The 25,166-nt window shown below is 42.0% G+C and overlaps 1 protein-coding gene across 6 annotated transcripts in view; it reads right to left on the bottom strand.

The window, feature by feature from the left end:
• TMEM178B (transmembrane protein 178B) overlaps positions 1-25,166 on the bottom strand; it is a 234,530-nt gene that overhangs the window by 156,741 nt on the left and 52,623 nt on the right. For all 6 annotated transcript variants that reach the window (XR_014884584.1, XR_014884583.1, XM_085228927.1 and 3 more), the window contains exon 2: positions 18,900-19,013. Coding sequence is in view for 4 of the 6 variants with exons in the window: in XM_085228927.1 (XP_085085053.1) it covers positions 18,900-19,013 (114 nt within the window). In the remaining 2 variants the exon portion in view is untranslated. The remainder of the gene's footprint in view (positions 1-18,899; positions 19,014-25,166) is intronic.

Raw genomic sequence — 25,166 nt, 5'->3', positions numbered from 1 at the left:
CCTTGTCATGTATTAATGGGATACTAAGGAGGTGAAGTCTTATATTCATCCCTATGGGAGGGTGAGGTGACACCAGGCAGGGTACCAACAAGTTAACTCAATCTTTGTCATCAATATTTTTAGTGCAGCCTGAAAAACACAGGATCTTCAATATTAACTACATCAAAACAGAGGTGTAAGCACAAAAAAGGAACTATCTGTGCATTACTGCTAATAAATAAATGCTCTGTGCACTACTGTTAATAAATATGCTAATGACATTCTGTTTATACTGCTGATGTTCCTCAGATAAGGGGAACTGTATGACAGCTGTCTGAATTTTATTCTGTAAGTGATCCAGCCAGAATAACAACTAACCAGTTATTTTCTCCTCTTTCCTAAGTAGAATTTAAGAAAGGTATCCCTGTGATAAAACTAGTACAAGACTAAGGAAATGACACCAAAATATTACAAAAAATAATTCCATTGTGCATATAACCTTCTTGTTGTTAGACTCTGCAATAAGCACATGTTAAAAGCTCTCTCTGCAGTTAATGCACCTTTAAAACTGAGGTTTGTGAACTCTCCTACCCAATAAATAATTTGCAAGGCATTCAAATTCAGATCACGGCTGGCTTTGCCATCCTCTCCGTAAGGTTTGTGAGCTGAAGATGACTGCCCAAGAATAAACCTGTCACAAATGAGTTCTGGAACTTGGCCTGAAGAAAGTCATGGCCCAAGTCCCTCTCATGTTGGGCACAGACATGGACGGCCCAGAGCTGCCACAGTAGTGCCTGCCCAGCCCCAGCCATGAGCACGTATCTCCCAGGGCCTGGGAGACACCCTGGGGCTGGTTGGTGCCTTGATAGCACAGCAAGTTGCTGACTCAGTGTCTCATAGGAAAATATATTCCATAAAAAAGCACCCATACCAGGAGGGTAAATGCCTGGACACCAGAGAGAGGGAGCTCGTAAAAGCAGAGCAGCAGGGCAGAATTCAATAGACACACTGACTCTTTCTAGGAAGGATTCACAATAGCTGTTTAGAGGAAGGATTACAGTACCTGGCTGTTACAGCTTTTCCATAGTAACTTCTAAATTGTAATAGGGAGTTAACTGCATTTTATAAAAGAATGCTAGTTTCTTTAATTGCTATGGATTAGAAACCAATAATGGGGGAAAATAGAGTACTAGCTACAGTAAAGCATGGAGAAAAGGACAACTAATGAATATGCCTTCTTTTTAAACATATAAACATTTAAAACCAATTAATTCCAAGTGCATGCTATTTTTGTGTAAATCCAGTCCTCAGACTCGTCCTGAAAGACAAGATGTTTTTCCTATGTTTTGTCTACTGGGATTTCTGAAAACAAGCAGTCATATTTTTCTAAAATTTCTGGATTACTCAGGATTTTTCTAATGCTCTCTAATTTAAAAGCAAAACAAGAAGTATATTTTTATACAGTTATGACTTGATGACAACGCTGTCAAATGTCTTGCTTGGGCATAGAAAACATTCATTTAAACTCAGGATTGTGAAGAGTATATAGTATGAATAATAAACTTTGCCTGTGCTATAATCATGTTACATTTGGAGCTAGCTCAGAGTTCTGCATTACTAACCCACTTCAAAATCCTAAAGTGGCCTGTGCCTGTAATCACAGTGGTCTGAAAGAGGCCGTTTCAGGCTGGAAAATGGGGAGTGGGGACAAAAGTACATTGCATCACCCATCACAAAATGCTGTGAGCCCTCCTACTGTCTGTGAGCCCTCCTACACATGCTCAAAGCTGATGCTGGCTCAGTGGTGCTGGCAGTGAGCACAACCCCAGGGGTTCCCTACATACCTCTGTGAGATAGGCCAGCAAGGAGGGGATGACGTGCTTTTAGCTGAGTGTTGCCTGCCCAGCTCCAACTGGTAGTTTAAGTGGCTCATGCTGAGAATCACCTACAGCTCTTCACCCATTCACCCCGCTCAGAAATCAGCCTGCCATTGCTCAACTCTCAGAGCAAAAGAAACAATCTCTTCTCTACCCTTTGGCCATCATCGGAGGTAGAGGTGGGGCGGGAGGCAAACTCAAGTGCCTGAGAGATCCCACTGTTCCAATGACAAAAAATTATCAAGAGGTACCTGCCTCCAGCTTCACAACTGCAAAACACAACAGACAAAGAGAAATGAGCTGGGAAATTACTCCGTGGTATATGGGCTATGCACAGGGGTGACCGGATATTTAAAAGTGAAGAAGAATCTAGAATTGATGATTTGAGGCGGAGGGAAAGAGAAGGAAAGGTGAAAATGTAATTCAAAATATTAATCGGAAGATGGGAGGGAAAGAGGATTCTGCTACAGAATGACCATCTCCCCAGGCTGATACTCAAGATAGAGCTGTGAGATCAAGTATCATTTCTGAAGGGATCCAAAGTTTTGTAATGCAAACTTACAGGTATAGCAGCACATAACTATAGGCAGATAGTCTTCTGACAGTCTTCTTCAGACTGCTGAGCCATCTCCCACTGACTACCAGGCCCTTTAAAGCTTTCTGCTTGTCAGACATCTTAGAAAACCAGGTTCCCCAAATTATTTCCTCTGGAAAAGAACATGCTTTTAGAAATAGATCTCTTACTGAGATCAAAACCGTGCTCCAAATACAGATTTGCATCCTATCAAAGCTACCAGGGCAGCTTTCTCACTATGCATTCAGATGGCTGCCTGGAGATAGCATTTTTCTTCCACAGCCACTCATTTTGCACATGCAAAAGAGGATTGAAAACATGCATGTTAAGTTTTGTCTCCTCCATAAATGCGGCCTGGAATTCTACTACATACAGCTGCTTGACACCAAAGAATTGAAGGACATGGAAAAAAGACCAGCCTGCCTTCCCATTTCGAGTCCTAGGGCTCTCCAAAATGTCATGACTTAGAACAGGATAGAAAGCAATGCCAACCCCATAAACAGAAGGATTTACAAAAGAATTAATAAACGACTCTCACTTTTCTTGCCTCAAGACTCTTCTGGGTAAATTATTACTCTTTAAAGCAGTGTGCAGGGAGTAAGCTGCCTGACTCCCATTAGCATTAGTAGTGGTGGCATAGCTTTGTGTTCCAGTTCTGAGGATTAATCACAGCATCGTATCTGTAGGGCACTTGCTTTGAACTCAGAGAATCTGGAACAGAACTACTCTTCTTTGTCAGACCCTCCTTTGAAGAAAAATCACAAGGAGGTGGGTGGGTTGCCTGCTAAGCCTCTTCTTAACCCACCAGCACTTCCCCATAACCCTAAACCAAGCAGTCAAGCAACAAGTGCAAACATTAAGCAGTTCTCTTTTGCTGCCTCTCCAGAAACATTAGCCAAGATGGGGAAGCAAGAGGGGGCAATTATTTTTTGAGTAGGGAAGATAAAAAGATAAAAGAAATCACACAAAAAACAATGAAACAAATGTGCTATCAAGATGAGAGCTTTCTTGCTGGTTTGTTGTTTGTATTTTTTATATACAGGATGAAAGCAGAAACACTGGAGGATAATTTCTGTGTATGAATTTGGAAATCTAAAAATAACACCTCATTTAATACATTAAAAAGCCGACAACTGACCCTAGAATAGCTGGTGATGAATACATTCCACATGAAAATTTCCCTATTTTCTTTTCCCTTCTGTGTTTGCTGGCACCTTTCCCCCAGCCCATCCCTTGCCATTTCTCCTGTGAGGGAGGAGAGGCCTTGGCAGAGCTGGGACAGCCGTGCCAGCTCAGGCTTTGCAGGAGGGCGGCTGTGGGCTCGGGGCTCCTTCTTGTTTGCCCTGAGATGCTGCAGTGTGCTCCTCGGGCAGCTTGAGTGGCTTCGGCCAGCAGAAAGCCCAAATTACTGACTGCGTTACATCTGCTTCTCCTGCTCCTCGGCTGAATAAGAGCTGACTAGTCCCTCCAGAGGGCTCGTGCCCTTTGATGAAAGCTGCTGGCGCAACAAGTGCCCGCGGCCATTTCTGTCAGCACCAGTTACAGCACACTTACATCAGGGGCAGAAGTACTCCTCACAGAGTTATCTGTTGAGAAGCATTATGTGACTCGCGTGGCCTCTCTCGGTTCCAAAACTGAGGATTGGATAAAGCCGGGGACCTACAGACTGGGTGAGGACGAGCTGGACACCTACCCCACAGATGGATGCCAGCCTGCATGATCTACCAGCGTGCATTCTGCGTGACTGGCAGCTCCTGTGAGCAGAGCTGCACGGCCACAGCTGCAGTACTGCTGCGTTTCAGGGAGAGCAGGGCCGTACTGTGAGGAAGGTTCAAGGTACAGTGGCAGAGCTGTCTGAAGTCAAGAGTGCGCTGCGCCAACAAGGGATCAGCTCCTGCTACAACAGTTTGCACATGGTGATTAAGCACGCTGGCGTGGCTATAAATGGGAAGACTGCCCGGTACTTGCCTGCAGTATGCCTGGTGCTGTCAAGTCTCTTGCTTTCACAAGCAATACATTATTTCATCCCTCCCTCTCCTAGATAGAGAAAACTCATCTTACTGCAGGAGCCAACATTTTGTTCCTCCTGCCTGCTCATTCACACCAGAAGCCCACCAGAACGGTCACATCCAACCGCGTCTCATTTACTCTTATTGATGATGCCGGCTTTGTAGCAAGAGAAACAAAACAGCACATTGAATTCAGGACAGCTGAAAATCAGTTTTTCCACTCCTTCATGAAAGAAAAAGAGTCAAGCAACAGCTATTGATATTTTCCAGCAGTAATATTTCACCAACATTGCTTACTTTCCTGTGCCACCTGTTGTACAGCCCAGATATTCAGGTTCAGATAGATACAAGATGAGTACAGGCACCAGCCCCACAAACTCGTGCCTACAATTTGTTACAATTTGGTGTGCTACGTAGAGTTATTTTCTTTACAGTAGTGTTTTTCTCACACATATTTTGTCCAGTCAAGCTGCCTTCAAGCTCTGCCCTGAACAAAAAGCTGTCAGGTGTTTAATGCACTGGCATGGCTATGCCTACTGCAGACTGAATGATCTAACAGCACACAAACGAACTGATCATCTCAGCCCTTGACTTTCATAAATCAGTGCACCAGAGATGTTGTCTTAATGGGCAGCATGTGACCTGGTACCAATCTGCAGAAAATGGTCCCTTCCTTATGTTATGCAACTCTGCCCTGGATGCTGAGGTCTAAAACATACATACGCCCAAAGCTGTTGGGCAGTGCAGCCAGTGACATGGACCACAAATAAATACCAAACAACACACAAGGCCTTTCCTATGGTACTTTTTTGGGAGCTGCCCGTTAACTATCAGCAAACATACTTTTAATTGCTGTTTTTCTTTTGTCACTCACTCAAAATGAAGAGATTGATCTCTATTGATCCAGGAAAAGGCTCGCTTTGTTTGCTCAACCTTTCTGTTGCTTATCAGGGTTGTACCAAGAGCTTGACACACGCAAAGACTGAAAAGTAAATTAAAGAAATGAGAGACTGACGGCAAACTCACACCAATCTCATTCTTTTCCAGACTCTGCTGCAAAAAAAAAGGTGGTGGAAGCAACGGCTTCTGGTTATTTTCACAGTTGTACCAACAATGACTTATTTCTACATTAATCCAATGCATCAGTATTGATGCATAACAGAGAGGATCTCTCTATACACAGAAGAGCATCTAAACATCCTGTCTTTATTTCCCTCAGCAGTTTCCCATTATTTTGTTATCTCTGCTTTTCCACAGCTGCTTGCACACATTACTTCGGCATCCTTATTCATGTTCTTCAAAGGCACCACTAAGATCTAACCCCACGTCACTTTTGGGAGAGAAAAGCCCGCCAGCGCCCCAGTCATTAAAGTTCATCTCCCCACTTACTGCTCTCCTCCACGGCTGCCGGAGTCCTGCTTTTACACCTAGGAGTGTTTTCTCTGCTCATGACTACAATACAGGAATAAGACTTGGAGAGAAGCAGTGTTCCTCCAGCTGTCAGTCATGCCACCAAACAGCCACCCACCAGATGTCTTTCTCTTTCCATCAATATCAGAGCGTGAAGAAGACAGCTGTCAAAGCTGGTGGCATTCTGCCCCAAACCACCTCCCCCAGCCCTGCCAAGATGAGACTGCTGTGTGGGTCAGAGCTGCTTGTAGATAACCTGGAGCCATGTCAGCATCCTACCTACATCCTCTTTGACTGAAGTTCCTGCCAACTTCACAGCCAAGCCTGCAGTTCCTATAGGCAATAACTGCCTGGGGATTAGCTCTCCCTGGCCCCTTGCTCTGGGTGAAATCCTTTCAGCTAATGAGACTCCCTTCCGGAGACTGCATCACCACATTTAGGGGCCTCCCAGACCTTACTATGGGGTTTTGGACCCTACAAAGGTGTCTACTGTTGGTTTTCAATGCTTCTTACTCCTCTCATGCAGAGTTTTTTGTTTGCTTTTCTACATCCTGGCTTCCAGACCTTTTTTCTACAGACACTAACAAAGCACTATTTTGATACAGCAACAGATCAGCTCTTCAGCTCTATGAGAAAAGAAAGTGAAAACTCATCATGAACCCAACAGGCTGATGACAAGTGTTCTCTTTTCTGGCCAGTGAAATACTGAGTCTCCTCCAATAGTGATAAAGAAAAGAATATCTTTAAATTACACTTGTCGTCCTCTGACTGCTGTAAAATGGGGATTCATTTACCTCTGAAATTCTGTTCTCTTGCTTGTGTAGGAGATGCCTTCCTGTGGAAAGCTGAGGCCAACATCATTAATCAGAGAAACCTATGAAATAGAAGCCAAAGAGAGACATCAACTGATCTAACTCACCTATACATCACACAGGTGCCGCTGCCTATACTATCCTTGGTCCATCAAAGAGTTTAACTTAGCAGAGCCGTCAATTCAGCTCTTTACAGAATCACTGGTTCCTCCTGGAAAACTTTGGCAGGACTTTTCCAAGAAGCAATCCAACTGCCACATTAAGTAGCTTTTAGACTTCTCTGCCCCTGTTCCTTGCTTCAAAAGGATTTTACATGAAATATTTGCTTCTTGAAATGAAATTCTCAACCTCTTTTGCATGAAAAATCTTTTGTCCCTGAAATGATGCCAAGATAGACTTTTCCACTTCAACTGGAGAGAGTACAGAGGTCTAGTGCTCCAGCAAAGGATTAAACATAGGTGCCAAGGTTTGGTGACCAAATAAAAAACATCACTTTTATTCTGATAGCAATAAAATGCATCTTCAGAAAGAAGATGGTATGTCCTGATATGCTGAGCTACTCAAGGTATGAAGATACTCCTGAAAGAAGGAAAAGACCGCTTCAACTTAGATTTACATTGGAGCAAGTCACAGGCAGCTCTAAACAGGCTGGCAGAGGATGGCTCCCAGCTAGTAATGATGGTGCAGGACCACACTACTCAGTTAACTGGTTCCTCACCTGTGCTGTTTTGGGATGAGGTGTTGAGCTGGCTGCAGCAGCTCTGCTGGCTGTGGAGATTTGCCACACAGGAAGATTCTCCCCAGGACACATCAGAAGGGCCATTTTGAAATTAGTTGCCTGCAGTTTTCTATTCAGTATGCATTTCTTCTTCCAGATTATTCCATGGCTCTGTAATAGGACTGATTACAAGTATCATTTCTCTAAGCATACTCATTTGATGACTTCTCAAATAAAATGACAGTGAAGATTACTTGCAGGCAAGAGACTGACTACAAGTACGTTATTCTTGCTCTGCGTATCAGTTGTCATGACAATCAGTGAGGACACTGGTTTAAAGTCCAATTCATACACGGCATAAAATTCATCAGCACCTACACATACATTAAAGAAGATAATTTTTGAAATTATAGATTCTATAGTTATAATTCTAGTTGTTCACTCTCAGACATCTCTGAAGACCTTGTTTTTAGAAGGTGCTGAGGAACCCATTTCTTATTTCTTAACTCACTACTAGCCTCTGAGGACTTTTTTTTTCTTTTCTTTTCTTTTTTTTTCAGGCCATTATTTCTAAGAGAAAATCACCATTAATGTATGTAATGGATTCTGGTTTGGGTCACTAAGCTTTCATGTGGAAAGTATTATTTCTACCTATCTTTAGAAAAAAACATTTTTCCCTGTACAGAATTTTGCAATGGTCTTTTCTGAGAGATAAGCAGCATGAACTCTGGCACTACAGGAGGCAAGGTTGTCTAGCACAGCAGTGGGAGGTTGGAGACCTGAGTTCTGTTTCTGGCTCTCCCACTCACTCTCTGCGTGACATTTAGCAGGTCAATTAACTTCCATGTAAACTCTCTTTTCCCACATGTGAAATGGGTGTACTGGGCTGCATTCTTCTTTCTGCACCTGTTTACGTCAGAAGGATATTGAGTGAAAAGCATTGCTCCAGTGTTTTAGGATGCTGGGATGGAAGGGGCACTGCACAGCCAGCAGCATCACTAACACCAGGAATATGTAATTCTGAGATCCGTTTACTTGCACTGATTTAGTGCCAAAATATCAAAAAGTCTAAATTTAAAGGAGCACTTTTTCTTTTCTGAAAACTCCATGGAGTATTTCCCACCCAGATGCTGATTTCACTTGTTTCTACATCTCCGAATGTCTAGTGGAATTATTATTCTGGTATAAATGTAAGCAAATCTAAATTCTTTGTACCCTGCCCATTAGTCTCTTCTGATTAGCATCTTTGTGCATGTGGATTTGTGCCTCTACTGACTTCTTCCCAATACTGGCAACAAGATTTTGCAGTTTAACCCTTTGTTTCTCATAGCACCACAGTCAAGCATGACAGCTGTAAGGAACAGCATTAACTTTGCTCTCATTTGTAACTGTACCATACTGTAGAATGGATTCTGTAAGAGGAAAACTGATTTAGTACGTGTCCGTGATGAGTGAGGAGCAGCCAATACAGAGTTAATGCACTGCTAAAGATTTTATCAGATAAAACAGTTATTCAGCCACCTCCATGTCCCCTGCCATAAAATTTTAATAAACCCGGCCTTATGGGAAGAAAGGAAAGATGTGGACACTGCTAAATTATTTACAGCCATTGTTGTGTATGACAAAGAAGTCCCTCTTATGTCAGTAAGTGATAGTCTTCCATTGATTTCATTCTCGGTACATCTAGGTGAGAATCAAGTTTGGGGAGAAAAAATAAATAAATAAATAAAATAAACAACAAGAAAACAAACAGGGACGCAAAGGGCAAGGCAGAAAAGACAGATTTGGAGTCAGAAATGATAGAGTTTGTATTTATGAAAGATATTGATCAATTGAACACACCACTGACAGATACTCAAATTAGCTGTCATAATTCCAATGATGCAGAGGAACACACAGTCTCATGCTCCATTAAACACAACCTACATCCAGAACAGTCAGATGAGATTTGAGAGACGGAACTCTGAAGTCCCACAGGAGATACCTGCAGTTGATTTATATTCCTGATTTCCCATTCCCTTACCAACTGCACAATCAGTTCCTGGAGGCGGGCAGAGAATAATTTCAGCAGCTAAACTGTAATTCATTCATCCAATTAAGGAGTCCTAGGATGGGTCCTGAGAAATCCTTCAGCTTCCTTCAATCTTCCTGGGACAAGACTTAATTCAGCCTGAACTCAGGGCTCGGTTATTGGTAGGAGAGTCTAAGAACATAAAGCTGCATAAGTTTTCATACATCAGTGTTCTCACATTTTAGATCTTTTAAATTCAAAAGTAGGACAATGCTCTGGTTGTACATGAGAATCAGGTTTATTCCAAAATTCAGTGTATAAAGAGCATCACTGAAAAACAGTAATTAAACTGGCAACTACTGCCTAAAAGCTATCACCATACAAAAATCACCTCCATGTTTCAGCCTGAAGCTTCTGTCAGGGTCAAAGCCAGGTTGTTTGATTCCAAGTTTGTTGGCATCTATTTCATGCTGGCTGCTGTGATGTTCCCCTGTGGATGGTGTATGGCTTCACGAACAAATGACAAAAATCTAATTTTCAAAATGTTCCACTTAAGTCTTTCTCCTAGCACTGGTGCAAGGAAGCACTTACTCCTCATTACTAACCCTGTGTGTGGCGTGTGGCATGTAATCACCTTGAAATATTTCACTGGCTGGCTTTCATCTTGCTAACAGTGTGGGGTGGGGCACCAAACCGGGGTATAAATAAACCAGGATATAAATCATCATAAACCAGGCATTAAATCGGTATATAAATCAAAAATTATAGAAGTCAGAGATGGAAAAGACCCATTAGATCACCCTGTTTGTTCTTTCCTGTGTTCTCACCCTAAGAGTGTGCAAGGCATCATTCTTGATTAGCCAAGAGACATAGAAAAACGCCCATCTCTCCCCCTCTGTCTCTCTCAAGAGGGAAACAAGGGAAACAGAGCTCACTCCATGCATATTAATAAAGCTGTATTTTGACTGGCTGAATGACTGGAAATGATTAGCGATGGTATTTTACCTGTCAACATCTCCACATTGCAACAAGCAAAATGTCTCTAACGCTCCTCTGCAAAAGTCACAAGGCTGGATGGGGTTTTCTCTCAACCTCCTTGCATTCAGAACAGCTCCTTAAGTACCCTACAACTCTTTTCTATGATGGAGGTAAAAACGTGCCTTCATTTTTCCAACATAACAGGAGGCAACATAAAACACCATGTAAGCCAAGGTGAATTCAAGTGTCTGCATGTACAAATACAACAAAACCAAACAAAAAATATCAAAACATTTTGAAAGCTGCAGTATCAAACATACCCAAGCTAGCAAATGAAAACTGTGAGCCCTTCAAAAGGGGCAGTGTGAAAGCTGGAAACCCATGCAATGCTGTAATTAAGAGTGGTAGGTGCTGAGATCAGTCAGCTAACACACAGCTCCTGCTCCCTCACTCACAAGTGCTTTCCTCTATGCTTACCCCAGAAGTCCTTGGTGACAATAGGCCAATTCATTTAAGAAATCTTTTTAGATGCAGTCTCTAACCATGTTCTCCTCATTTTCTCTGATCCCAGCATGAGTTGGGTGATTGTCTGAAGTCTGTTTTATAGGCTGTGGGGCACTCATAGCTGCCAAATTCTGTAAAAAACAAGTCTCAGTCATCTCCAAAAACACCAAAAAACAGTTAATTTCAATTCTCAAGTCTAAAATGGAAATTACAGATCACCTCAGAAGGTAATTGTGAATACTTTTTTTTTTTTACTATCCCTTCCATAATTCATTACAAGTGTCACAAAGTTCATGAAATAGTTAAATATTCTGTCTGTAGAGCTGCATTTTGCAATAAAAAGGTCAGCAAAAAAATATATTAAGCACTGAAAAACTCAAATATTGAAATGGTCATTGAATGAGAACAGAATATCCAAACGTGTATGGAACAAGGCAGCGGTCCTGTAGAAAACTTTATGTTTTATAATAACTAAAGACTTGATAATAAGCATGCTCAAAGACAAATTAACGTCATGTTTTCAGCTTGTACTCTATTATCTTCTGACTTAACATGTTTGTATTTGCCACCTTAAAGAGGCTCATATGATTTTGTGACCTGTGCATTCTTAACAGACTGCAATAGCAGGAGTTCTAGCATGAAGTTTCCAACAAACTCAATGGAATGAGACTTCTGACCACATTAGAGCCCCCTGTTATGTGAGCTGATGTAGGAACCAACAGAAGTAAGGTGCCAAGCTGTTTTCTACCATCTATCAGTGATCCTGGTAAACCAGAGAGGTACCAGAGGACTGGAGGCTTGCCAATGTGACTCCCTTCTACAAAAAGGAAGGTAAGGAGGATCCAGAGAACTACAGGCCTCTCAGCCTGACTTCAGTGCCAGGAAAAGTTATGGAGCAGAAGCAGATCATCTTGAGAGAGTTCATAAGGCAAATGTAGGACAACTGGGGGATCAGACCTAGCCAATATGGGTTCATGAAAGGCAGGTCCTGCTTGACCAACTTGATCTCCTTCAGTGATCGAGTCACCCACATGGTGGATGAGGGAAAAACTGTTGATGCAGTCTATCTAGACTTCAGCAAGGCCTTTGCCACTGTCTCCCACAGTACTCTCCTGGAGAAGCTGGCAGCCCATGGCTTGGACAGGTACACTCTTTGCTGGGTAAAGAACTGGCTGGAGAGCTTGGTGGTGAATTGAGTAGACTCTTGTGCACTTTGCATAATGCTTCAGAGAGTCTCCTTCCCTGCTCATTTCCGATCCCCAGTGTTGCCCGTTTTTGCGTCTCCCCTTCTACCATCCCAGCCCTTATCCTAGTCTCCATATCCAATAAGCCCTTGTCTCACATGTCCTAGTTCATCAGTCCAGATGAATTTTTTCCCCTTTCCTTGTCTTAATCTCTTCCCTCCTCAACTCTTGTCTATCTTTCCTACTCAGACATCCCTATCGCAACATAGGATGGGGAGTTATATAGACTCCTCCGTTCTCCTTCTCTGCTCTTCTCCAAGATAAAGGTGGCATGCAGATGGGAAAGCTATTTTCTGGTGTAGGTATTAAGGTCACTGCCATATTAGCAGAGCCTAAGATGAAATCTAGCAGAAGGCAGTAAAATCCCTTACAAATTTATAACAGTTTTCTTGGCATCAAAAGCTAAGACTATTTTTATATCTCAACTTGAAATAGCAAGATATGAAGAAAATCCTACAGCAGAGAGAGAAGTGAAAAAATGTTTGTCACCACCACCTGATCAATAGCTTTGAGAATAATGAATACTATGGAGATCCAACAACACCAGGCCTCCAGGCACACGAGTACCTGCTGCATGGCTAACTCCAGGATGGCTCTCCTGTCTGCCTAATAACCAGTGTATTAAGGAATGACATCATATCATCAGCCAAATGGCACTGACCAGCAGGATGGTGTCATACTTCAGGGTGTTCCTCCATCTGGGTGCCGAGGTAGCTAATTAAAAATGAAACAACATTTCCTTGTAGAGGAAGATGGGAATAGAAAGGGACCCAAGAGAGTATGGTTGAGAGTGTGGAAGAAAGCAGCAGGAGAAGCTGCCTATTTATTTCAAACACTACTTTCAGTAGTACTCAAGGAAAAAAAAGCAAAAATTCTCTTGGGTCAGCACTTAATACAGATACAAAAATGAAATATTTACTGTTGTTTATAAAATCATCTGACAGGGTCAAGCCCACAAGCCTACTGGTGTTACTAATGCATTGTAAGCTACGATCTGAGATTGTGTGCATATCTCAGCATGTTGTTTCGTGGGCTTGAGAAGCCTGTAAATTTAGAAGTGTAGACATTACTGTCTTCTCCAGAGCACTAATTGCTGCCTCTCCCATCTCCCAGTATCACAATCGACATCCACAAAAGAAGATTCTTCCAGTCCCCCTGCCAGTAGTTTTACTGGTAGTAAGGAGATAACTGAGTGCTTTCCAGGCCTAAATGAAGGAGCCTAGTAATAATGAATGTCTTATTCTCCTAGAGACTGCAAAGTTTGAACCATTAAGGCTGATAAAACCCACTTAGACTTCAGCATAAAAGAAGCTATATAAATTAAAATACTACCACTCTCTATATCCTGTAGAAATCCTTCATTTCCTCCAATGCATGCTCTTCTCAGAATGTGCCAGGCTATTACTTTTGAATTTACAATTCATTTTTTATGCAAATGGCTTTCAGAACACCACAAACACAGGATTATTGCCATTTTCAGCAGAGAAGGCAAATGTTATCATTTCAATTAACACAGAGCTTCATGATTCTTCTTTTTCTGACAATGCATCTCCCCATGTCAATGCTCTAAATTCAGACCCTACATCCTGTGACCTTGCAGCAGAAGTTCATGCATTTGAGATATGGTTGTCTCCAAAGCAGTTTGGTGACAATTCCTAACTCAGCTGTGCAGGAATAGACGTTTCCGTTGCAATTCCAGCCATGGTCTGCCCTGATGGAACACATTCCTTTTTCCTGGACACAAAATAGCTGCTTGCCCAGTTGCGTGGAGCAATTTTAATCCAAAGTAAAAATTCAGGTTTGTGATAGGTGAGAAGGAAAGAAAAATAAGAGGCTGGAAGACATTTATCTGTCTTGTATGACTGACTCCATGAGTCAACAAAATAAAAGCTTTTGGAGAGAAAGAAGGAATTTTTCATCCCTTCTGGAAACGTTCATGTGATGCAGTGCAAGCTACGGGGAGCTCTGCCATACAAAGGCTTTGAGCATCATGCAGCATTTGCTCTGTTTCAGCTACCAGTGCAGGAGAAAGAAGACACAGAGGTTTGGCTTGTTCTCAGAGAAAAGACCTCATTCTTTAAGAACATGCATCATTGCTTGTTTGCAGCAATTTCTTTGCCTGTCTTAGAGAAGATAGTCTAGAAAAGCCCCTTTTCCCTGCTTCGCCTGACAAGACATCAGTGAGGAAGACTGGAGTGACTCACAGGCAACAGCTCCAAGTGGTTCAGGACAGTTCTGAGACCAGAGGAGGTTAATTCACAATCCTGTGGTATCTGCTTCCTGCACAACTCTTCTTGCTGAAATTGCTCTCACAGAATGGATGCACAAAAGTCCCACAGAAAATACAAGTATGTTCATAGGCAAAAGTGAGTGAGAAAGCATAAGATCTAAGCAAAGAACCTGAAGGCAAAAATAAAACATCATACTACATTGGATCTAAGGAAGTATGAAAAAAACCTATTTCCTCTTATCTTTATCTTCCATCTGACTTAAGCACATTTAGAAACTTCACTGTGTGTTTATTTTCCAAACTATGGCTAGCCTTCTTCACAGAACAGTTGGTTCTTAGACTGTTGCAGAAGAACAATGTAGAGCACAGGTTGTCTAAAGCCTATAAGCAAAAAAAAAAAAAAAAAAAAAAGCAACAAACAAACAAAAAAACAACAAAACAAAACATGACCTCCTACACTCTGATAGTATAAAACAGCATCACTCATTGGCGTGTCTGGTTTTAGTCCAAGGAGCAAACTGGAATGGACTTTGGGTGCCTTACACCTCCCTCACAGTGGCCTTAGAGAACAGTACTGTAGATTTCTGGAGGATATCAGACTGAATATAACACATATTGTCATTGTTTGTACTTCAGTTTTCAAAGCAAACAATCTTTCACTTTTTTTTGTAAAATATGCTAGGCAATGACTTCCTGAAGTTTGTAAATAAGATTAAAAAAACATTTCCTGGCCAAAGCTTCCTGGTCGAATGCGTATTCTGAAAATGCCTCACACCATTTCCAATGCCTGTCCTATACTTCATGAACTCCATGAACCCCTGCCATGACCACTTTTCCCATGTTTCACGAGCACATTTGTAGCACACAAAGTAAACCTATGGGAACAAAACAAAACATATGGAATTAAATACAATAAATATAGAACTGTTCTGATTTTTAAATTTTTGTTCAAATGATATGTACCTCCATTCCTAAAAGGATCTGAAAGGTGCTTGTGGAGGGTTTCAGAAGCCAGAACTGTGGACTACATTTCTGTACATAAAGGTGGGGTCAAAATGTGATTCTGTGACTGACACAGTCATAGAATCATAGAATGGCTTGGGCTGGAAGGAACCTTAAAGCCCATCCAGTTCCAATCCCCTGTCATGGGCCAGGCTGCCACCCACTAGGGCATCCAACCTAGCCTCTAAAATCTCCAGGGATGCAGCATTCACAACTTCTTTGGGCAACCTGAGAAGTCACACCATTACACTGGCAGCTTCCATGAAGTGACAGTTATTCATGCTCAAAGTTGTTGGATGCAGCATTCTTTCCCTTCTCCCTTCCCCTCTCAGCTTGTATAGACATTTGTTTTGTCTAATTAGATGAACATTATCTCCTGACAGTAGAAAGTTGGCAATACTACAATCATTATTCCCTCCATCCCTATTTAACCAGAGACAGTTGAGAAGAAGTGATTGCAGGGAAGTGAAGTCCTATTTCCCCAGCTCACGATGCCACAGGCAATCAATTTGGAGCAAAGGTTCCATCTTGAAAATGTCAAATAGAATGAAAAAAGACAAAATCAAAAACGATGAAGTCAGGTCCGACCATTCCTTCAGGTCCGGATGCTTGCCTGAGTTTTTCTAGCACAGTTGACAGCATAGCTATAGGAAAAACTGCTTTCTGTACCAGTGGGTGCCATGGGGTCCTTGGCCTCAAACTAATTGCCCGTCTCCCACTCCTACAACAGAAGAGAAACTGCTGGAGCACCAGTCCTGTCTAGTCAGCCTGAAAAAAGTACTCTGCTGAGCATGGCTGGAGTCCTCTCTCCTCTGCTCCCCAACGTAGTACACAGGTGTATCAACAGAATTCCTTCCCAGACCCATTCTTTGCTTCCCTTGCACCAGGGAAGGAAAACTACCTGTACTGAAATACAGATATGTCAAAGGACAGCAGAGGCTTCAGCCTGGAAGTGGTATTTTCTTCAGTAATATGAACAAACACTCCACTTTCACCTTTCCAGTTCCCCTGAAATTTTCCAGATGCAATTTAGTCCCAGTGTCTCATCAGGATATAAGGTTTTTCCTTTTTCCCATTTCATGTTACAGATCTGAGAAATTACCCATATGGAGAACATGAGGAACAACAGGTCTGTTCCTTTATTGCCTGTACATCAGGGAGAGAGAAATTATGAATAGGAAATTGTTCAGAGGAAAATAATGGTCTTGCTGACTTAGAAAGTTTATGCTGCCTCAGGAAGAGCAGTGGGGAGCTGAATTAACTGTGCCCTGGGTGAAACTAGTCCAGAGGTATAGAACTGTATCAGCTGCTATGGAAGGGATTAAGATTACAGGGACTTTCTGAAGGTGCTTAATGATGTAGGGGTGACTGCTCAATCACAAAGGTTTTCTGAAGAAAGAACATCCCACGGCCTAAAGGTTATTTGAAAAAAAATTGCTATTGGCTCATCTTTTAAAAGATGTTGTAGAGGAAAAAAAAAAAAAAAAAGATTGCAAGCTCGACATACAATTTGAATGCAAAATGGGCTCCAGATCCTTCACTGGCTATATCATATACTCACCATTGTACTAAACCACCCTGGGGAAGAGAGCTTCAAGGTACCTTTCCTTCCACGTCTTTACAGAGCATGATTCTGGCTATCTACATCTACCTGCACTTATCCACCTCATGAATCAGCACGAAAATCTGGGTCAGAAACACATACACACATCCAGGCACTTGGCGAACCCTCCTTAGGAAAGAAACAAACAGCCTGATCCTGAAAGAGCTTCAGATCACATCAGATATGTTAAAGTGTAAGCACTGCGTATAGGCTGCCACTTTGGAGACTGCCAAATGTACTCCTGAAAGCTCCAGTCAGCTGCCAACACCATGCTCAGGAACTCGCTGATCCCATCAAGGGACGCACACGCTGAAGGACTAACATTGCCAGACATTTAGTAATTACATTTAAGTTGTGGAAAAACATTCAAAGAGCATGAGGATAACCCATTGCCGAGACACTGCAGAAATAAAGATCAACTTCTTTAAGACAATAATTCCTATAGTAATTAGTGAGATTCCCAGAGGATATTCACAGAAAAGTCATCGTTGCTCACAGCAGTGGCAAAAGCACACGTACATAGCCAGAAGCATGAACCACAACCTCTTTGTACTGCAACTTAACAGAAGATGTCCTTTTCTGAGGGGGCAGGAGGGAGTGGGGTGTTTGTTTTCTGCACACACAGACTAATAGTGTTAACATAAAACTGACACCAGTGGAGATGGCATAGGAGCAGACAACCTGAAAGGTACTGAACAACCTGATCTTCTAAATTGAGGGACAAACAAGTGCCACACTGTGCAAGACTGGCCTCTTACAACCTTCTGAGGGATGGAGAGGGAGGAATTCAGTATTCCTTTTCTTCATCATATCAAAATAAAAATAAATATTTATCCATAACATCAAAATAATAATAATAATAAAGGAGCCCAGCAGGTCCCTCTGGAACTACTTTAATGTTTTATCAGATATCACCAGGCGGGTGTACAAGAACTAACAGAAACCAGGTTTGATCTTACCAGTTCAAGGAGTGAGTGGTATCATAACAGCTTCTCTTTCCCAAAGCTTAAAAGCATCCTCCCAGAGCAATAGCTCCATAAGGCAGGAGTGAAACAGGCACTGAAAGCCCTGGAAACACCAGAGTTCTAACATATTTCTCAGACAGTTTGGACTTGCTGCTTACAATTACCTTCTGAGATTATGCATCAATATCAGCATTCTTTAACTTCCATCATTTCAAAGGGCTGTTAACTACTTGCACTGAGACAGAGAAACTCTGGACATTCATCAGTAACCATGGCTACATAGTAACAAAAGGAAGTTGCAGTGCTATCCTTTCTTGCAACCTCTTCCATTTGGTTTGTGAAAGCCATTTTCCAACTCCAAGATGAGGAAAAAGCTTTAAAGCCCTCCATACAACTCAAGGCAGTTCCATCTCTGTCAGATTTTGTTGCTTAAGCAAATGTTACAAGTTGATGACCACCAGCTACTGTTATCACTAAAGGCTAAAAGCTCCTTCCTGTGCCTTTAAGGGTGCAGCATCTTTTTCTACATCTCCAGAGGAGAGTGATGCCACACTTACCAGGAGCTGCAGGCAGGAGGACATATTCTACAGTAAAAGCTAGCAATGAATTCTGCTGAAAGCAGAAAACTCAGCAGCAGCATGAAATGCAGGAAAACATACATATAAACTGAACGTTCTACTAAATTAAAAAAACAGGGCATTGATCTTGTTATACATTTTCATATTTAACTACATATTAATCTCTGCGTATAAAGATCTCTTTCCACCACCAATTCTTCATGCCTCAGCAGAATTTTTATTCAGCAGCAGAAATAGCCATGTAGGTTTTAAGTACAAATTGATCCATCTGCTATAAAGACTAACTGCATGCGAGAACACAACTCTAAGTGAGTTGTCTGTCAATTTCTCCATTCTCGTTTATTAGCGAGTACCTCCCTTGGTCTGTACGTGAGGAAAATTGAGAAGAAAGCCAGCAGCACTTACGCAAGGCATGCCACTCATCCTGGCGGATTGTCTTGGTGATGTTGTAGGTGAGGTTCTTGGGAATGGTTGCTGAGGAGTAGTGGTACTTGATGTATGAGCACCGCTCAATTGCTCCTGAAAAGGGAAAAATACAGAAGAGAAATTGATGTTACATGAATGCAATATGTTCTCCCAGCTGTAGACTAGATGGACTTGACAAGCAAAAGCAAAGGCTGAGAGAAAATCAGTCCCTGCCATCAATCCAGTGTGGCAGCCAGTACTACCTTTGGCATATGATAGGCAAAAGCAATCTGTAGGAAAAGCTCACATGCAAAATTAAGATACAACAAAGGCTACACGGTAGCTGTCAGAGCTGTGCTTTCACCACCGGGTAGAATGTGGCAAGTCACTCCTTCTTTCCTTTCTTTTCCCAGAGCCATGAGCTAGCAACACGCAGGCCAGCATTTACCACAGAGAAACCAGAAATTCCCATTGTAGCTTATCCTGCAATAACGCTTCTGTGGGCAGGCTTCAGGAGATGTGCAAAGCAAACACCTTTCATCTTACCTTCAGTAATAAAAGCACCACGAGAAAAATACGTATTTATAGAAAACAATTTTTCAGACTACATCCACCCCACAGCCAAGAAGCAAGACGAGCAGAAGCAAGGTTCACTGGTTATGGCATGTCTCTGGAAGGTAGCCAGACACTTTCATAGCAGACTCAAGTGGAATTTATAAGCACCTCTGGATAATAAGCTTCAAATGGCAACACAAATGGCTGGAACAGGCAACATTTTTGCCCTTAGAATCATAGAATCATAGAATCACTCAGGTTGGAAAAGACCTTAAAGATCATCAAGTCCAACCACGACCTAACCGTACTACCCTAACTCTAATAACCCTCTGCTAAATCATGTCCCTGAGCACCACATCCAAACTGTTTTTAAACACATCTAGGGATGGTGACTCAACCACCTCCCTGGGGAGCCTATTCCAGGGCTTAACCACCCTTTCTGTAAAGAAGTGTTTCCTGATAGCCAACCTAAACTTACCCTGGTGCAACTTGTAGGATTTCATCTGCGTTCTGTGGAAAAAAGCAACCACGTTCTTCTTCTGTTTGACTTCAGGTCACATACATGTATTTTCCTTTTATAGCCACTTTCCTTTCTCTACAATCATCACACCTCCAGGCCATCCTCTTCTGGCAGCTCTCTGCACAGTGTCCTTAGAGGAATGGGCCTGGCATAGCCCAATGCTTTTTGTAAATTACAGCCTCACCAAATTCCACATCTGATCAGAAGTCTGTGGTAGTGCAATCATTCTTGCACTGGTGAAAAAGCAGTAAAGTTTCTGCATCCCTCTTGCCAGTACCCTTAACTAACTAAGAGGGTCTTCAATAGACCCTCTTACTGAGCATTCAGACTTAAACCTCATGAAAGTCATTTTTCCATTAATATTACGGTGTTTTGGAACAGCCCTCTAATAATTAAAAAGGCATCCCGAATGCGGTTGGCCGCACTGTTTGCTATGAGAGGAGCGACTGCTCTGGAAATGCCTTTATGTTTTGAAAATGCATTAAGACATGCACTCAGTAGAATTAAATGAAGCAATGATTTATACAAATGAGATAATGACATACCAAGAGGCATGTAGACAACCCTAACTGGCAAACAAAACTGAAAAGGCAGAGGCATTAGCCTTATATATATCTCCAAGGGGTTAACCGTGTTTTTATGCCTCTAGAAATATAGGTTTCTGCTTTGGGTTGTAAAATATTACTTGGGACAGACTTTGACCATACACCATGAATTCACAGCATGAATAAAAAAAACCCATGCAACAAAATTATTAGCTGCAACTGAGTAGACTAAGCATCCTCCCGAGTTACTGCAATACAGACATTGGAGGTCCTCTCTGTTTGCTTCTTTTAAGCATTCCTCGCATTCTGCCTTTGACAGCAATTAGATCAGACAAAGCCAAATATTATAAGGGAAAAAGGCAAAATATTTACGTATGTATCCACCCGCCCTGACAGCGTGATGGGCTTCTGTGTGAATCTGCACCATCTGGGCACCAAATGTACGCCCAGAATTAAAGTTTCAAACCAAGAATAGTATTTGGGAAAAAAGAAGAAAAAAAAAGAAATCTAGTGTGGAAAGATCTCTGAATTAAAATAAAGCCTGAAATTGCAACCTTGTCTTCACATGGGTTTTCCTCTTCTCTTCTCTTTACCTGCTCTCACAGATCAGGAGCATTGGCAAGAAAGTGGAAAAACACTTATTTGTCAGAAAATAATCTTTACATTACCAGATACCTGCCTAGAAAAAGATCTATATAGATAGCTGACAAGAACACAGAGCCAAGACTCAAATTTAAAGCATACAGAAGGAAGAGTCTGTAAAGATTCTATTCCATTTGCTGTAATTTCTTTAAATAATCATCCAGTTTCTAGCAAAGTTAATCAAACATCTCATTTTTACTGCAAATACTTTTAGTAGTAATGCACAGAACTTTTCACTGATTTATATTACTACAGCCTAAAGCACAAAAAGATTATGGTCTGAATTCAGATCATCACTTGACCGTATGTATAATTTTAGACTTATGCTTACGTTCTCATGACTTTAATGAGTCTTAAGTAGATAGTCTACATTTAGAGACTATCTGGATCCAAGAGTGTGATTGCAGTGGCAGTGATACAATGGTATCCAAAATACGCTCAACTGTGAGCAGTAAATTCCATGATGATCTCCGTTCCAGCCACACCATACTTGCTCACTCTTCCTACATCTAAATAAAATTCTGACTACTAGCCAATTAACATCCTGATTCCAACCAAGAGTTTGAAGGGAGCAGGAGGGAGAAGTGCTCATTGCAGATGATGAGGCTGGTCACTGAGTGCCCTGAGGGCTGATCAGAGCATGGGATGATTCCCCGTATCTGTCATACTGAAGGAAAGAGACCCTTAGGTCAGGCAGACAGGGATGCTGCTCCTAGATTTTCACCCTTCTCTGAAGCATTAAGCATGGATTCACTGCTGGAATAAGTCTAACAAATTTATTGTTACAGGCTCAAAATACTTCAGCCTAACCCAAGGTTTTGGGCTCAATAAGTAAATAAGCAACAGTCTACAGTACACCAGAGGTCAGCCCACATGATCTAAGGAAGTATTTTGGCTTCAGCCTATTAAATTTTCTTGTGAACAGTAAGTCTAATACACTCAGGAGAACACAGATCAGGGTATTTTAGAGCTGTCTTCTATCAGATTCCAGCACTTCAATTACTTCAGGCTCCAGAAGCACAGTGACCACTGCTAAGAGAGACAGGCTTTTACCAGGAACCTCAAGCTTCTCGTGGCCCAGTGAAGCTGTCACAAGGTTTGTGACTGCCCAACATTTAAATGTGAGCAATTTATCTTAACCTGCTGAGTCAGTGCAACTGCACCAGAGCACATCTAGTGATATGCTAGAAGTGAGAATTAGCTTTAGAAACTTAAAGAAAAAGCTTTCATTTGCCTGGATCTTCCAGTAAAAGTTAGGGAAAGGATAAGTGTATAGCAGTGACAATTTCATACTTCAGGAAATTTCCTTGCTTGTGTCATATCAAAAAGAGAGCTGGGCTCATCTGCACAAACATCCCATTTCTGGAGATTACAGGGAAAACAAAGACAGTGATTGCAGCAAGGACTACAACTTCCATTCTCACGGAAAAGCCTCTCAGAGAAACCCTAAGAAAACTGCACTTTCAGATGGATGAACAGTAGTGCTCATACTAGTCTCTAAGGGTGGGGAGCAAAGAAAAAGTTGACACTGGATGGGGCCCACGGCAGCCTGATCTAGAGGGTGGCAACCCTGCTGATGTCAGGGAGTTGAAACCAGATGGGCTTTAAAGCCCATTCCAACCCATGCCATTCTATGATTCTATGACATTTTCCTTTCCTCAAAATGGTACCCAAACTTACAGAGCACCCCTTCAGCCTTCAGGACTAACTTGGAACCTCCACATGACCGAGCTCACGGTTACTTGAAGAACAAATCAGTGACTGGGTTTTTGCATCTACACAGCTTTGGTTGGCCACAAGAAACATGGAGAAACCACGAAGATGCTCTGCTACTGGTGTATGTTCCAATTTCCTCTGATTAACGGGAAATGTTTGCTGGAAATCCTGAAGAAAAATGTCAGGTGGTTTCAAACAGAATGCTAAGAACAGAATCAGCAGGAAGGCACAGCTAGAAGTGTGCAGAATAAACTGCTGTACTACCCTTATGAGGATGGATGCTCAGGGAGGAATCTGCAGTTGTAACTGTGTGGTTGGCATCCACCTGCTCCAGCAAAGTTCAGATGCTAAGTGAAATTGCGCTGAGGGAACTAGAGGTACCTTTACCCAGAGCAGCTTTGCAATGCCACTAAGTGTAGTGGCACTGCACACGCTGCTCCTCTCTTACTGATCAAAGTATCAGCTTGATTCCCATCATATATCTCTCTATTGAGCTATGCTCCATGCTATCACCTTAGTATATTAATTTCCTCTTCTCTATTACAAAGAAAATACTTGAAGTGTGCTATAGCAGGAACATCAATTGAAATTATTGTGCAATTCCTTTCTATGCTGCTCACAGAACTATCCCAATGCTCTTGATGTGAGCTCAGCTGCTGGCAAAACTCTGCTTATTACTTTGTGAGAGCTGTAAATGCTACCTTTGCAGAGGACCCAAACTGCCAGCAATGCAGCAGTGACTGAACTCTTCTCCCACTCGAAACCGAACAGGACTGAAATCTATTATAAAGGGAGCTCATGCTGCTGGTATCCATACTGTATGTCTGGTAAGTAAATGATTTTTCTCCAGAACTTTCCATCACCAGCTTCTTTAAGATTCTTTCAGCACTGCTCCAAGAAAAGCAGAGATGAAAATTCAGAATGCTGCACAGGTATTGGTCACATCAATCCTAAAATATTGTATCTCAGAAGTGCACAGAAGAATTTTCCCCACGAGGTCAGCTTAACTTTTGCAAAGGCGGTTGTCAAGCTTCAGGAATTATACCATCACTGTGCCCATATGGTTTAACCTTCTGCATGACAAGGATCAGCTCCTCTGAGAGCTTTAGCAGTCCTTTAGTTGGTCCTTCACGAAACTGGTAACCTGCAGGAGCAGTTACTGTGTTCTGTGTTCTTAAGTCCTGTGTTCTTAAAATCACTTCAGATTCAGCCCAAGGTGGAATATCAAAGTTACTTTCATAGGTTATCTGACTACGCTCCCCTTCTGTAAGTTAGAATTACAAGGTTTCCCATTTCCCCCTTCCCCCCTTCCCCCCAGCTTTCAAGGAGGCAGACTTAAGCTTTAGGTACAGATCCACCCAACGCCTTGTCAGCAAGTCACATTTGGTAACTGAAGGGCTCACAGCTACGGAGCATTTCTAACACACTGAGTCTCTTTGCAGCAATTTTTGAGTAAGAATTATCAGGAACCACAGGTAGATGCAGGGAGCCAGCAGCTTATTTACTCTGTATGAACAACATACGGCACGGCCATTCCAAGCTCCACAACAAGCCAGCACTGACCTGGCAGGCACCTTGGTTTCTGCAGTACGCAAATACCCAAAACCTAGTGATACCCACTCTTCTCCTGTAGTATGCACGCTGATTTCTAAGAAGGGTTCAGCTGTAAAGCTAGCATTTGTTTATTATGTTTCCTGCCAGGGCTTTTGATATCATGAGCTTCACTGAAAAGGCTGATGTGGATGTTCTGAGCCTTTGCTACCTCCGGGCAGCTTTTCCTTCTGTTTTGTAGATACCTCTCTACAAACTATTCAGAGCAAGTAATTTATTCCACAACATTCACCTTTTGTGCTGGATCTAATTTTTACATATCTGTTTGAGAATTACTACACCAAGATTTTCTACTAAAAAGAATTTTAGCCTGTGGGTTGTGAGCTGCATTCACTACACGTATTTGCTATTCATTACGAGAAACTGCCTTCTGTATGAGAAATTGCCTTAATTCCATGTTTTGGTTGCTATTCCTCATTGGGTGAGTATAACTATACCAAGCAAATGGAGGATGTAGTTTGGTCATTTAGCCTCTAGTTGTTTCACATTGTCTTCAGAAAATCTGCTGATCTCGAACAGAAACTGTTTGCAATTTTTTTCTTAGCGTAACATTTCAGGAAGGTTTCTAGGGGCTGCAGTCATTTCCAGGGCTAGATCAGGCTGTGCAAAACAACTGCATCTGGCATTTACATCTGTTAAGACTTGATCTCAAAAGTCTTGTCTCTGTTGGAAAAGTTG

Source organism: Meleagris gallopavo, chromosome 1 (genome assembly GCF_905368555.1).
Source record: "Meleagris gallopavo chromosome 1, MGAL_WU_HG_1.1, whole genome shotgun sequence".
In the NCBI taxonomy this organism is placed as follows: domain Eukaryota; kingdom Metazoa; phylum Chordata; class Aves; order Galliformes; family Phasianidae; genus Meleagris; species Meleagris gallopavo.
Note: the sequence above shows the minus strand (reverse complement) of the source record. Positions and strands in the feature narration are given on the sequence as shown.